This window comes from Hyperoodon ampullatus (genome assembly GCF_949752795.1).
Source record: "Hyperoodon ampullatus genome assembly, chromosome: X".
Taxonomy (NCBI): domain Eukaryota; kingdom Metazoa; phylum Chordata; class Mammalia; order Artiodactyla; family Ziphiidae; genus Hyperoodon; species Hyperoodon ampullatus.
In genome coordinates this window covers 113,199,498-113,214,470 of record NC_136913.1, presented here as the reverse complement: position 1 = coordinate 113,214,470, position 14,973 = coordinate 113,199,498, and the positions used below count along the sequence as shown (strand labels likewise).

Sequence of the window (14,973 nt, the reverse complement as noted above, 5' to 3'; positions counted from 1 at the left end):
CAGTGGTGCTGTGATCTTTCACACACCTATGTCCTCAACTCCGCAAGGACAGGGAAAACAGCATTGATAACAAAGTACCCAAGGGAACACCCGGACTAAAGACCCCAGGCCTCTGCCATTGGGAGCTTTGGGGCAGTGGGCAATTGGCAGGGCCTCAGCAGAGCCAGATCTGCTGCCAACTCCTTGTATGACCTTGGGCAGGCCTTTGCCATCTCTGGCCTTTAGTGTCACCATCTCTTAAATAAAGGGGTTGAATTCGATGACTCTGAAGGACCCATGTCGATATTCAGTAGTTGAGATTGGGACAAGGTGGGACAAGCTTCAAGGCAAAACGATCCCCCCCTCCATCTTCAGGGTTCACGGGCCCTAGCTGCCCGGCCAGGGACGTTCATCCTTGGGCCTTTAGGGCCCTTGGGTTTCAGGACTATGCTCCTACGCGTCTGGCCCCTACTCTCTAGCTCTCCCCGAGGACGGCTGAGCCAGCGACTCCGCCCCCGCGCTCGACCCGCATCACGCCGAGCCATTAGCGCGATTGCTCGCTGTTCCCGGCAAAGCCGGTGATTTATGCGGGGCCTCGACGGGGCAGTCCTCGAGCCAGGAACAATTAGCTAAAAGCCAGCAGGAAGGGAGGCGAAGGGACGGCGAGCCAAGCCCCAGGGCGCCTGGCAGGGGCTGCAGCCGCCTGCAGCCCCAGCGAAGGACCCCACAGCCCCCCGACTCGGTGGGCCCTACTCACCACGGCGGGGGCGGGGCTCGAAGGCCGAGGCGAAAAGGCAGTCCAGCATCCACGCCATGGCCAGCGCTCGGCGCCGCAGCCTCGCAGCCGGCTTCCGCGCCGGCCCCCGCGCCAGCTACCCTAAGTAGCCCCCGGTGACCACGCCCTGAGCCGCACCCTGCACCCAGCTAAGAGTGTTTCGGTCACCGGACACCTCGGGCATGTCACAGAGGGGGCAGGGCCTCAGGGGAGCCCCCCCTCCCGCCAGAGGAGAGGCCGCTGGTCCCGCAGCCCCTTTCCCCCACGCGGAGGGAGGCCGAGATACAGCTCCTGTCCCGGGAAGCCCTGACTCTGAGGGCGGGACCGTGCCCCTATCCCGGGGAGCCCAGAGTCTGAGGGGAGACGCCATCTCTGCCCTGGTGAGCCCCGAATCTGAGAGGGAAGGGAGGCCCCTGCCCCCAGGAGCCCTACTCTGGCACGTAAAAGCAAGCCTGTCCCCTAGAAGCTGGTATTTGAGGGCGAGATAGTGCACCTGCCCCTGGGAGCCTCAGATCTCAGGGTGAGATTGTATTCCAGCCCTGAAACCCCCACGTTTAGCAGACACATCATCTCAGCCTTCAGGAGGCCCAATCTAGGCGGGAAGTGGTGTCTGCCTTAGGAGCCCTGAACCGGAAGGGGAGGCACTGCCTCAGCCCTTGGGGACCCCCTGTCTTAGGGGAGGCATCACCTCGGCTGTGAGTAGCTCCAGATTTGATGTGTTATGTCACAGCTCTGTTCTCGAGGATCAAAAATGTGAGTAGGAGAAAAGAGTTTCGCTCCCCAAGGGGCCCCAAAGTTGAAAGTAATTTTAATGTTCCTGCCCTGCGGATCCTTCAGGGAAGAGGGAGATGCTTTCCTGCCTGGGAACTTTTGTTTTGAGGAGGTTGATCCCTAACTGAGATAAGAGAACACGGTGTCAAATGTGTATAAATATGGGGCGCACCCCAGTTGCCACTGACTTACGGATTCCACCGCCTATGCTTTTGCTCAGGGCACTGGCATAGGAGGGGCACCAACCTTTATTTTTAGAAAGAATTTGATATTTGATATTTCAATGTGGGGGGTGGTACTGTGTTGGATTTCGTTGCACTTCTTTTATGGCTTTGTATTTTTAAATTTTAAATACATATGGGGGCACATACCATTATAGGTTCAGTGTTTGGGGGATCTGGTGGTAGTAAACAAGTCCTACCTCCAAATCCTGCAGTAGAAGCAGCCACCAGAGATGGACCATAGTGAGCAAGAAGGGCTTCTAATCGAAATTTCCTTTTCTATTCAAGTTCAGGGCCCCAAATTAATTTCTCCCCCAGTTCTCCATTGGCAGTTGTACAAACATGACTCTGTGCCTTGTTTTTCTCCGCTGGGAAAATGGGACTCTGTCGATCAAAACGCTAGTGAGGAGGTAGAAAGTAATATGAAAAATCCTCTTCCAACAGCTCAATTGCAGGCTTGAGGAGTGGAAGCTGCAATCACAAGTCCTTTGAGGAGAGCAGTTATTACATTTGCTTTGCTAACCACTGATATTAGCATTAATGCAGCAAAGGGGGTGCGTAGAATGAAAAAATCGCCTGTACTTCACCATGCAATTCTTAGCAAAGCAGAGCTGTAGTTAGAGTTTAAAGGGCTTCCATTCATTTTCCTTCCTTTCTGGGAAACATGGTACTTCTCTGCCTTTACACCAATTTCTAAATCATTTCCAATTTTCTCTGTTTTCTAAAAGCAATCAGAGTCAACAAACATTCACCAGACCTGCTCTTTTACCAATTTCTGCTGTACAAATACCCAGTCATCCAAGCCAAACAAATCTGACATCTAGAAATGTCCAGTTTCAGGCTCTGGATATTGAAATCTCGGCCTTACCTCTTCCCACGAGCGTATACACCATCAGCTTTTGTAATGGTCTCAATGGGTTTCTTTTTTTTCCAGCTGAATGAGATTTTTTCGGAGGGCTCTCTCATGGCATAAAGGCTGCCTGCCCAGTCCAATCCAATGGCCCTCAGTAACTGAAGTTTCTCTGCTTCCAAAATAGCTCTACCTAAAGTACAAACTCATGACCACTATCCCTCTTGGTCACTTTTTTTCTGCAGGAGGTATGATGTAGTAAAGGAACAAGGCTAAGGATGCTCACAGACCTAGATTGGGAGCCCAACTGTGCTACATACTAGCTATGTAATCTTAGGAAGATTATTTAACCTCTCTGAGGCTTAGTTTTCCTTATCTGTAAAATGGGGATATTAACAGTTGTGAACAAACTCCTGGCAAACCAAAGCCTACTCATTTGGAAAAAAGAAAAGGGGAAATATAGAGTTCAGAATTCTCAAAAAATTTTATTTAACAGTCAAGTTAGCAGTTCTCCCCAACTCCTTTTTCTTTGACCTACCTCCTCTGCCACTTAATTACCTAGTGTTGTTTCCTTTGAAAATATTTACCCTTAACTAAATGTCACATAATAGGAGAATGCATTTATCCGTCAATCCATCCATTCATTCAACAAATATTTATTAAGTGTCCTCTGTGTGCAAGATATTGAGCTATGTATATAATGTTGATTCACTCAATGAATTATTTTAAAATGTATAATTTGGAAGCCTATATGATAATCTGAAAAAAAACATTTATGATTATTTTAAGTGAAAAATAATCAAAATGCAAAATGTGTGCACACTATTATATAAACAGTACAAATAAATAATAAACTTATACATAGAAAAAAAAAGTGTTAACATGAAACACACCAGAATCTTAGTAGTGATTGTTTAAGCAATACAATTATGGGCAATTTTAAACTGTGTTATTATTTCCATATTTTAGTATTTTCCAACTTTTCTATATGTCTTTTTCTGGAGTTAGAAAATACTACTGATAGGGAAAAAAACTATAACCTTGTCCACAGAATAAAGGATGAGGTTAGGTAAGGGAAAGACTGGGGCCTTTATGCTGGGATTGTTCTCTTGGTACAGGACACTGGGCCTGGCTTTGGTGACCCAGAAAAAGCTAAAAGTTGGTCTGCGAGTAAAATGCAGAACTCCTGTCCTGTGCAGGGCCACATAACCTGTTATGGGATCTCCTTTCCAAGAATGCAGAGGCCCTTAGCACCCCAATTGAGCAACCAAGAACCTGCTAGCCTGGACCTGCAACCCCTCACACCAAGGTGTACAAGGGGCACATTGGGTATATATGCCCTCACCCTAATAGTTTAAGGCTTAGAGCTTGACAGCTTGCTGCCTCTTAAGGGTGTCTCATTGCAATTCCAGTTAAAAGCCAAGCACGCTGCTCCTAACTTAGGTCATTGTTTGCCATGAAGTCTTTAGCAGGAAGAAAACATTCTAGCTAAGAAGAAGGCACGATGATGAAGTCAAGCTGGAGGCTTGCTGACTTTGAGAAGAAAGGTTTCAAACCTTCTATCTTTTTTCCTGAAGCTCAAAAGTAGTTAGCACCGGGGCTTCCCTGGTGGCGCAGTGGTTGAGAATCTGCCTGCTAATGCAGGGGACACGGGTTCAAGCCCTGGTCTGGGAAAATCCCACATGCCACAGAGCAACTAGGCCCGTGAGCCACAACTACTGAGCCTGCGTGTCTGGAGCCTGTGCTCGGCAACAGGAGAGGCCGCGATAGTGAGAGGCCCACGCACCGCGATGAAGAGTGGCCCCCGCTTGCCACAACTAGAGAAAGCCCTCACACAGAAACGAAGACCCAACACAGTCAAAAATAAATAAATAAATTAAAAAAAAAAAAGTAGTTAGCACCCAGGCAAACAGTTGCTATTTAAATGGGATTCCAAGTATCAAAGGCCTGTAAACTTTGCCATGGACCAGGATTTTCCAAAGTATGGTCCTTTGGACCAGCTGCATCAGAATCACTTGGGATGTGCTGTAATGATGCAAATCCCCTCCTCCCACTCCAGACTCATTGAACAAGAATCTCTGGGTATGGGGACCAGAAAACAGCATTTTTAACAAGCTCCCCATGGGAGCTCTTATACCGAATAAAGTTAAGAGAAACTCTAGTATAGAGGAAAGAAGTCTTTCCCTGAAAACCCTCCACCACTGTCTCTCCCCACTGCACTCCAGCTACAAGGAACACTGGGGCAGCCCTGTGGAGAACTTGATCCCTTTAACCCCACTCTACTTCCTTTGGGTGTATGGGTAAACATGTAGCATGAGAAATTGAGCAAACCTCAAAACTTGACTCCTGATAGGGTCTAGTGGCATTCAAAATGAGCATACATCATAAAGGTCATTCATTTGGATTTTCTAAGAATCCTTGTGTATGTCCATGTAGCATTTTTCAGTCAGGTTATCTCACTTGGATTCCCTACTTGGGGTCCTTACATCAGGCAAGAGGCAGCGGAAGCACCGTGGAAAGAGTATGGCATTTAAAGCTAAAATACTAGGAGTGAGGCTGGGCGTGTTGACTGACTGGCTGAATGGATGCAAGTATGTCTGCTTCCCAACCTGAACCCCAGACTCCTCCTCTATGAAATGAGGGTCCCTGTCCCCCTGCCCAGCTTCCTCAGCAGGTTACTATGAAGGTCTCTGCAATTTCAGGAGTGAGATAACAAAGGTAACTACCCCCAAGCCCATGGAAGGAATTGGGAGATTAGCAAGCTTGCCTCCCAACACCTCCTTTTGAGGAGTCCTATCAGAAGGTCCACATGGTGTGTATAGGGTCATATGTGTTCTCTAAAGGGGGCTATAAGCCTTAGGACCCCGAGACTTTACCTCTCTGCTTTTCTGTTTGGGGAGGATCTGTCTGAGCTCACGGCGAACGTATAGCAAAATCATGGGGGACGATTTGGGACCTCTCTGAACCTCAGAAAGACCTTGGTTTCCTCATTTCTCAAGTGGAGTTGTACAAAGAAAACTTAAAGTTCCTTTGCAGCTACTTAGCTTTCCTAGGATACACTGCTTCTACAGCACTTTATTCTTTTCCCCACAGCTCTATTATTTCCAAGCATTTTCATATCACCAAAGCCTGACAAGGTCCTGGCACCATCTTTGTGAGGTAGAAATGGGAGAAAATTATTCCCATTTTTTAAGTTAGAAAAGCTGAGGCAAAAGACAGTAAGTGACTAGCCCAAGGTCACCCAGGGGAGGAGAGATGAGCCAAGACCAGCCTCGAGATCTCTCACCCCCCTGCCCGTTCTTTTCCAGTACCCCTCAATAGATCCCAGGAGCTGTCTGTCAGTGTGCTGACACCACTCAGGAAAATGCAAGTTTCATCCTGACACCAGGAAGACAGAGCTACGATTACGCTTTGGTCCCCAAGGAGGCAGAGAAATTGCTTTTAGTTGACAAGTGCATCTCCCACGCACATATCCCTCTGGTTGAATGAAAAGATAAAATCAAGTTAAAAATCCCAAATGCTCACTTAATTTTGTAAAGCATTTTGCTCTTTGAGCTAAGGGTAGTTAGGATGATAGAATTTTTTAAGTCTTAGAAGTCTCAACAGGGTGGGGCAGAATAGTAGGAATTAAGGGGGAGCACAGAAGAAAATGTCAGAAAGAAGAAAAAGTAGAGAGGTGATCTTTTAGTTTTGTGCCGTCATCAGTAAGAGAAAATGGAGTTATCTGAAAAAAGAACTAGAAAGAACTGGGGTGAGTGTTTATGCCTTTGAAAAACTGCAAAAGATGTGAGCCACTGAAATTTCCATTATAAATGAAAATTTTGTGGCTTTCAGTAACAAGAGTTTGGGGGTTGAGCTGGGGGACTGTCGACTTCATGTGTTACCAGAGGCGTCCAGGACTGGGGCCAGGGAAGTTATTGCTCCTGCTCTTTACTAGCTCTGAAGGTCATCTCTGTAAATCACTTGCCCTTAAATGTTTAAGTGTGGCAGGTCCCCATGTGCTCTCATATCTATTTTCACATCTGAGCCTCATACAGCTTGGGAGATTGGCAGGAGAGAGATTAGCACAATCCCCATTTTATAGATGACGAAAGTGAAGCTCAAGAAAGGGAAGTGACTTGCCCAAGGTCATTCTGCACTTTGACCACTGTTTGTGCCTCCTTCTGTTGTGCTTAGCTCCTTCTCACACTACCCATATGCAGATTTTAATCTGGTCTTTAGACCTCATATACTTTTTGATCTCCTTTAGACTCTAGAGACTGGAGCCTTTCCCCTAGGTGAGCATCGTAGGGTCCTTTAAATGCCTCCCGGCAAAGGACATTCTTATTCTTAGGAGATATATGCTGAAGTATCTGCAAGTGAAGTGCCATCATGTCTACAATATAGGAGAGGGGGTGGGGAAGGAAAGAGAGAAGGGAGAGTGTGCAAATACGGCAAATTATTAATGAGGGTATGTACAAATATTTGTGTCATTCTTTCAGTTTTACTGTACGTTAAAAAGTTTGAAAATACAAACTTGGGGGAAATCTCTCCAACCTAGTTAGCCAGTCCACCTGCCTATGCTAAAATCTGGGGGTCAGGGGCACATCTCCTCCCACAGGGACTCCTTCAGAATGTCCCAGCCCCAAGCACAGAGCTAGCTCAGGAGGAGGGACAGGCTGGACCCATGACTGGTTCTGATGTCTTAGATGGAGCTGGAGTGGTGGGAAAATGGCTGCGTGTACTGAGTGGGAGTTTGAGGTGGGCAATTTTGTGGCAATACGGCTAAATGGAAGCCCTAGAGAAAGAGTCCCCCCCACGGTCTAATCAGAGCTGGAATTTTTCCAAAAATAGTTTGCTTGTTTTTTAGATTGCAGGGTTCACTTATCAGGGTTGGAAATGTCATTAAAGATAATCTAGTCCAACCTCCTCACATCCCAGGGAGGACGCTGAGATCCAGGGAGGGAAAGTGACTTACCTAACATCGCCGAGCAAGTTCGTGGCTGAAATGGAACTAGAAGCCAAGTGTCCAGCCTCCTAGTCCAGGGCTCAGTCCATTACATCACACTGTCATCTCACCTTGGATTCGTGGGCTCTTGAAAGGTCATCTGCCCATCCCAGGGCTTGCTCTCTTCAGACCAGCATGGCACTTGGGGGATTTGCAGTCAACAACAGTCCCTGCCACTGGGAGCAGAGCCAGGCGCCTGAAGATGGCACCTGTCACATCCCACTGGAATGAATGACCTCCCTCTGAAACCAAGATGGGCCAGGCGGAATCTGGGAGCAGCACCTTGAGAGCAGAGTTAGGCCAGGCCTGTGCGGCTGGTGCGCCATGAACATTCACGGAAGAGGAGACCACGGAATATGTCCTGAGCACTGTTTGCTGGGGAGTTTTCCACCTCTCTCGGACCCCGAGTGATTTATTGATTATTCTCAAGGCAGCCACTCTAGTTCATTGGTTTAGCTTCCATTACCCTGAGGCGGTGGGGTGGGGGGGTGGTCTGCCTGCCCCTTCCCCTGGTCTGTCTGCTCACAGGATTGGTTCATCAGACAGCTTAGCGAGACCCTCGTGAGCCTGTCGGGATTAATGGCATTTGACTGTAGATCATGAGAAATCACATCAGTAGCTGCGGGTGGGGGTGGATGGAGGAAGCAGAAGGAGAGCAGAGGAGAAGGAAGAAGAGCAAAAGGGGAGGGAAGAAAAGGCGGAGGGAGAAGGGCAGAGGAAAAGTCAATGAAGAAATTCTCTTGCACACCAACCGCTGACATTTTTGAGGCTGTGGCTTCTCTCACTTTTAATCACCTCCTTTGTTAATTGCCATTTGTCAATGCAAGTAAGCCTTTCTCCGCTATAACTCAATCCTGGGACAACTCAAGTCTTAAGGACTCAGGGCTAGCTCCAGAGCCCAGTATTCCCTAGCTAGTGAGTTGTCTGTCCTTCTCCCCTGCATTCCTACATCCCAGGTACTGTGGGGGCTGGTATGTGAACACCAGACTTGGCCTCAGAACTAAAGATGCTAAAGGCTGACCTTATCTTCCAAGCTGTTTTGGGTCTGGCACATACTCAAGGCGCCTCTCTCCTGCCTTCTGGGACCAAGAACCCTCTCCTACTTTCAAGCACCCAGGGCTTATAACTGCCCTGCCAGTCCACCTTCCAAATCCCAGGAGACTTGTCAGACTGTAAGTTAAGGGACAAGGAAAAGAGGGGCTATCTGAGTTATAACTGCCTGGGACCAGAGAACAGCCACACTGGAGTGGAGGGGTCCTAGCGGGGGCCAGATCAAGTGGCAGTAAGGCCATATGATGCATTCAACAGGCTCTGGGCCCCCAGTGCCTTAGAGAATAACAGGAAAACTCGAGCCTCTGAGCGACTGTGGACCTCGACTTTGTTTTCAAGAGGGGCTACAGGGTGGTGATTTCAGGGAGGAAATTGGGAACGAAGAGACTGTGTGGCATGGGTATAGGTCATAGATGGCTGGCTCTCCTGGCTGGGCCAGGCTCTGGGGCTATGGCTCTCTTCTGCCTCCCTAGAGAGAGAGCTACCAGTATATCCACCAACACACACGTTGCTATCCTCAGAGGCTGTCCCTCAAATCTACTCAGTGATAGAGAGATGCCCTGAAAGGTATGGGGTCAGGAGTGGTGATATTAATGTCCAAGGCCAGGTTCAAGGACTGAATGCAGAACCTTGGCCTCTCTGGGTTTTTTGTTCTTCCTTCCCACTTCAAAGGTGGGAAGGGCCCTCTCGGGGGCCCTCCTCACTGATGCTCAGCCCCTCCTGCTGCTGCCACCTCAGCCAGCAGAGACTCTCACTCTCTTGTCCCTTCAGCTGCTCCCTTTCCACTGACCCCTTCCCTCTGCCTACACATATCCCAACCTTCACCATAAGACACATTCTTTCCCTCAGCCTTTCTCTACCTGCTCTTGGGTCTGCGAAACTTCTCAAATGTATGGTCTCTGCCTCCACTCACTATTTTACTTCTTCCCATTCCATGCCCACCATTGAAGGCCCTCGTAGCTTCCCAAGGCTAGATGCAGTGGCCCCTTGTCAGTTCTCAGTCCGCTTGACAACTTGGCAGCATTTGCTCCCCCATGATCCCATTTTCCTTATTGATTGAAAGTCCCTCTTAGGTAACCATAAGTTTGTTTTCTGTGTCTGTGAGTCTGTTTCTCTTTTGTAAATAAGTTCATTTGTATCATATTTTAGATTTCACATATAAGTGATACCACATAATATTTGTCTTTCTCTGTCTGACTTACTTCACTCAGTATGACAATCTCTAGGTCCATCCATGTTGCTGCAAATGGCATTATTTCATTCATTTTTTATGGCTGAGTAATATTCCATTGTATATATGTGCCACATCTTCTTTATCCATTCATCTGTTGATGGACACTTAGGTTGGTTCTATGTCTTGGTTTTGTGACTAGTGCTCCTGTGAACATTGGGGTACAGGTATCTTTTCGAATTAGAGCTTTCATCTTTTCCAGATACATACCCAGGTTAATTTATAGTTATCAAAGGGGGAGGGGGGAGGGATAAGTTGGGAGTATGGGATTACCAGATGCACACTACCATATATAAAATAAAGCACAGGGAACTATATTCAGTAATAAACTATAATGGGAAAGAATTGAAAAAGAATATATATGAATAAAACTGAATCACTTTGCTGTATACTTGAAACTAACACAATGTTGTAAAGCAACTATACTTTTTTTAAAAAGTCCCTCTTCCGTTAGCTGTACCTCCCAGATCTCATGTCTCAGACTTCTGCCTGCTCAATAGCCCTCTCTCATAATAACCTTCTTATTCATCTCTTTCCCTATGGGCTTCCTCCCCACAGCCCACAAAGACATTCAAACTCTCCTATATGAAGACAACCCTTCTCTGACCCTGAGTCCCCTTTCAGCTATCATCCAATCTTCCTTTTCTCAGCCTTATTCCTTAACACCTTCAAAGAGCAGTGTAGACTTGCTCTCCTCACTTCTCACCATATGCTCATTCCTTGGTCCACAGCAAGATGGTGCCTGCCCCATCTCCACACACATACACACACTCTACTGAGACCCCTATCACTGCAGCTACCAATGTCTTTTTGGAGTCCTAACCCAAGGGGACACATCTGTGTCATAATTTTATTTGCCTTCTCTGTGGAATGCTACATTGTGAATCCCTCCTTATTTATTGAAACTCTCCCTTCCCTTGGCTCTGAGGATACTGTGCTATACTAGTGTTCTTATCAATGATTTCTCCTTCTGGCTCTGCATTCTCCTCTGGTACCCTAAATGGGAGCATCTCTCAAGTTCCTGTCCTTAATGCTCTGTTCTTGTGTAGAGGGGCTCACCCACCTTAATTCCTCTGATATCTCTGTATGACTCACAGCACTAAAACAGTGTCCTGTGTATGTGAGACACTTAATTAATGTTTACCTAATTGATTAACATTTGTTAATTGCACAGGTCTTGTATATAACAAATGTTCCGTAAAGCCTGTTATTAGGGTCTTACAGTTTACAAACATTTCCTGTATATTTACCTGACTTCACCCTTATAATAACCCAGTGAGGTTGATTCTTTATTATTCTCATTTTTATAAAAGAGAGAAGGGGAATGGAGCCAACATTTCTCTTCTGTCTATTCTGTGCCAAGTGCTTTATACACATTTTAATTTAATCTTTACAACAGCCCTGTGAAGTAGGTGTTCTTAGCCACATTTTACAGATGGGAAAACTGAAGCTCAGAGAGGCACTCAAGACCACCAGGAATACATAATTTACCTCCTCTGCTATTTCATTGTTCTGTAAATTTGATCATACCAAATTTAGTGAGCAATACCGGGGAGGCATATAAAAGGTATCACAGAGTATTATAATTATTGTTTACATACAAGTTTTCTTTTTGAATTTGCATTCCTATGAAATGTAATGTCAGGCATATAAAGAGCTGAAGAGGAAAATAAAACCCTTGTATTTCCAAACATTCCCTGCCTTTCCCCCTGCATATTATAATAATAGGAATTGATTATTGAGTGCTTACCGTGTGCCAGGCATTATGTTCAGTGCTTTACATGTGTGCTTTCATTTAATCCTCACCATCACCCTATGTGGTATGGGCTACTATTATACCCCAATTTATACACAAGGTAATTGCACCCCATAGGAGTTAAGTAACTTGTTCAAGGACCCCTAGTTAGTTTTTGAGGTAATTGAAATTTTAAGTCAGGTTGGTCTGACTCCAAAATTAATGTTTTCTCAATACCACTAGGCTGCCTTTCCAAGAGGACAGGGAAACCAAGCCTCAGAGAGATTAAGTGATGTCAAGTCTCCTAACTATCTTATATTTTTGCACTTTGCTCCAGCTGCTTGCATCCCTTTGTTGAAGGGACTGCTTTGTATTGTCAATAATCTTTATATGTCTGTGGTCTGTCTCCTCAACCACATTGTCAGCTCTGCCAAACCTCTTTTTTTTTTTTTTTTTTTTTTTTTTTTTGCGGTACGCGGGCCTCTCACTGTTGTGGCCTCTCCCGTTGCGGAGCGCAGGCTCAGCGGCCATGGCTCACGGGCCCAGCCGCTCCGCGGCATGTGGGATCCTCCCAGACCGGGGCACGAACCCGTGTCCCCTGCATCGGCAGGCGGACTCTCAGCCACTGCGCCACCAGGGAAGCCCCATGCCAAACCTCTTTAGATCCCCCACAGAGGGTTCTCACTGAATACTTGTCAATTGATAAGCACGGAGCTCTCTTCAGTTGAGAGAATTATTAATAAACCATCAGGCTTTGACAAAGCCCTTCTTATCTCCAAAGGAGTTGAGCCCTTGGTGCTTAGGAGATGTATCAATTCCTCGCCTTCCTGCAGCTTGAAGTCAGGAGCCCACACTCACTGCCTCTGCATGGCATCCATTCTCCAGGGAGTCTCAATAGCGTCAGAATCATTTCACTGAAGGCTGAATTATGTGTGTGACTCTGGGAGGATGAGGTCCCAGGAAAGGAGGAGAAGAATGTGGGCTGATTTTGCATGCAGGTGGACCCTAGGGATGTTTCTCGCCATCTGAGATGATGTGTCAACCTCTAGCAGCCACACTCCACAGAACAAGCTCTAAAGATTGATTGTTACTGTTATTATTGGGAGTATTAATAATCATTTTTACATTTGTACAGTGAACTTCCATTTATGCAAAACGGTCCTACACAAGATTTCATTAGTTTTAGCTTGTACTGGCCTTCCACAATACCTTTATGGCTTCAGTATTCTCCAAAGAAAAAAGTCCTCTGTCTAGCTTTTGAGGAAGGGAATCTCCCCAGGAAACTGACAGCTGAGACCCTGAGAAGGGGAACATTAGCCGGCTGGAATTGAAGGCCAGCAATTGATCCTGGTGAGCAACACGCTGCTGAGACATGTTTAGGGCCAATCCCCAACTTCCTTCCCTCTCTTTGCCTGTTCTCAGAACCAGCCAGTCCTTCCAGCCTAAGTAGAATCCTTAGCTCCTCCCACCATCGGAATTCATCCTTCCAGGTCCCTTCCCCCATCAGTGGCCTCAGGGACACCTCTGCGGAAGCTGGCTCATCAATTATCTCTTCCCCTCCCCCAGACCAAGTTTCTCATGCATTTGTATGAGTTCACTTGGCATCCTGCATAAAAGAGAGGCAGTAGTAACAATCATAGCTACCACTCAGGGAGCTTTTACTATGAGCCAGGACTATGTTAAGCACTTTGCATGCATAATCTCTCTTCATCTTCATAACAGTACTATACGGAAGGTTTATTAGGATCCCCATTTTATAGAAGAGAACACTGAGGTTCTGAGTAAGTAAGCAGCTGGTCCAAGGTCACACACCTAGCTAATGCAGAGCCAGGATTCAAACCCAGGTCTAACAGTATTCTGTCTCTCAGTATAGGCTTCCATTTAGATGAGATCCAGAGATAGGAAGGCCATCTAGCATTCAGAGGAAAGAACCTCAGGAAGTCAGAAAAATAGAGTTTTCTTCCCATTTCTGCCAGTAACAAGCTAGATGACTCTGGGTGAGTCACTTAAAAGCCCCTACTTCTGAATTCGCAAGCAGGGTCCACAGTGTGTCAGATTCAAAAGTGATGAGCCAAGGAAGGTTAATCGCCTCCAAATTTATAAAGTTTAAAAGCACCATGCAAATGCAAAGCGTTCCTTATCATAATACTTAACATTATTATTCCAGCCTATTCATCTACCAATGAACCTGGGATAGAGTCCTGGCTCTGTCCCTGGATTCTGGTGCCATTTAAGTGCCAAGACAAATGGTCTTAGGGAGTCGGGGTGATCCATTATCCGGATATGGATTATTTCTCAGGAGTAAATCGTTAGCCCTGTCGGGCGGCTGATGAATTCTCCCATCGCACCTGGGGGCTCATCGCTCTGCATGGGACGTGCAGGGAATGCAAGCAGCAGCAGGAGTGCAGTGTGACTCTGCAGGCGGGTCCTGGGGGCGGGGAACAGGGTTAGGTTCCAGGGAGCAGCAATGACCCCACCCACCGGTGAGTGAGAAGACGTAATGAACCCCACCCACCCACAGCCCAGCCTAGAGCAGTAAAAGATAACTTATTCCCTCTCCTGATGCTTAAAGCATGTTTGGGGAAGACAAAGCACAAAAGAGACGGACAGATTCGTACATAGGAACCTACTGGCAGAGAGAAGAATGGGCAACAGAAAGAAAAACAGAAAGAAATGAAGAAAGAGGGATAAAAAGAGGGAGAGGAAGAGAAAATGAAGAAAAATAAAAAACAGAAAAGAGACACAAGAAATAAGAGGAATAGAATAAAAAGAAATTCAGAAAGAAGAGCTAAGAGGAAAGGGAGAAAGAAAGAAAAACAGTAAGAAAGCAGCCCCGCAAAAGAGAAAAAAGATAAACAGAGAATGAAAGAAAAGTGTTTTCTATGGAATATATATGAAGAAAGCGAAATCTAGTTAGAAAATAAGCAGAGACAGGAGAAAGGGGGAGAAATACAACAGAAAAAAATAAGAAAGGGATATAGAGAAATAGAAAAATAAAACAAAAAGAGATAAAGAGACAGAGTGAAAGAAAAAGGGATGGGACAGGAAGGATGGGTGGGATAAAACAGATGAAGGAAGTAGAGAAACATGGAAGAAGAGATTGAGGTCTTAAGAGGCACCAGAAATGTTTTTTGGTTTTGTTTTTGGTTTTCCTATTTGCATCTTTTCCCTTTTGCTCTGTGGCACACGTGATTTCAATGTAATGCCTCGGGGCTGGTCTTAAGAATGGTCAGAGTCACCAGGTTTCCCTCCTAGCTGAGAAAGCTCCCTTCCACTTCTACCATTAGTCATTCTTGAGGGATAAAGCATTGAAAGCAGAAACAGAAAGGTAGAGACAATTAACCTACCGAAATAAAAGTCACAGATACGGAGTG

General features: G+C 46.2%; 1 protein-coding gene across 2 annotated transcripts in view; it reads right to left on the bottom strand.

The window, feature by feature from the left end:
- ARHGAP36 (Rho GTPase activating protein 36) overlaps positions 1–14,973 on the bottom strand; it is a gene marked incomplete at both ends in the record, with an annotated part of 136,122 nt that overhangs the window by 28,737 nt on the left and 92,412 nt on the right. The window contains one exon of one of the 2 annotated variants that reach the window (XM_079726953.1): positions 737–794. The exons of the other annotated variant lie outside the window; for it this stretch is intronic. Within the exon in view, the coding sequence (XP_079583079.1) occupies positions 737–794 (58 nt within the window). Of the gene's footprint in view, positions 1–736; positions 795–14,973 lie in introns of those variants that run through there. 2 annotated transcript variants of the gene reach the window in all.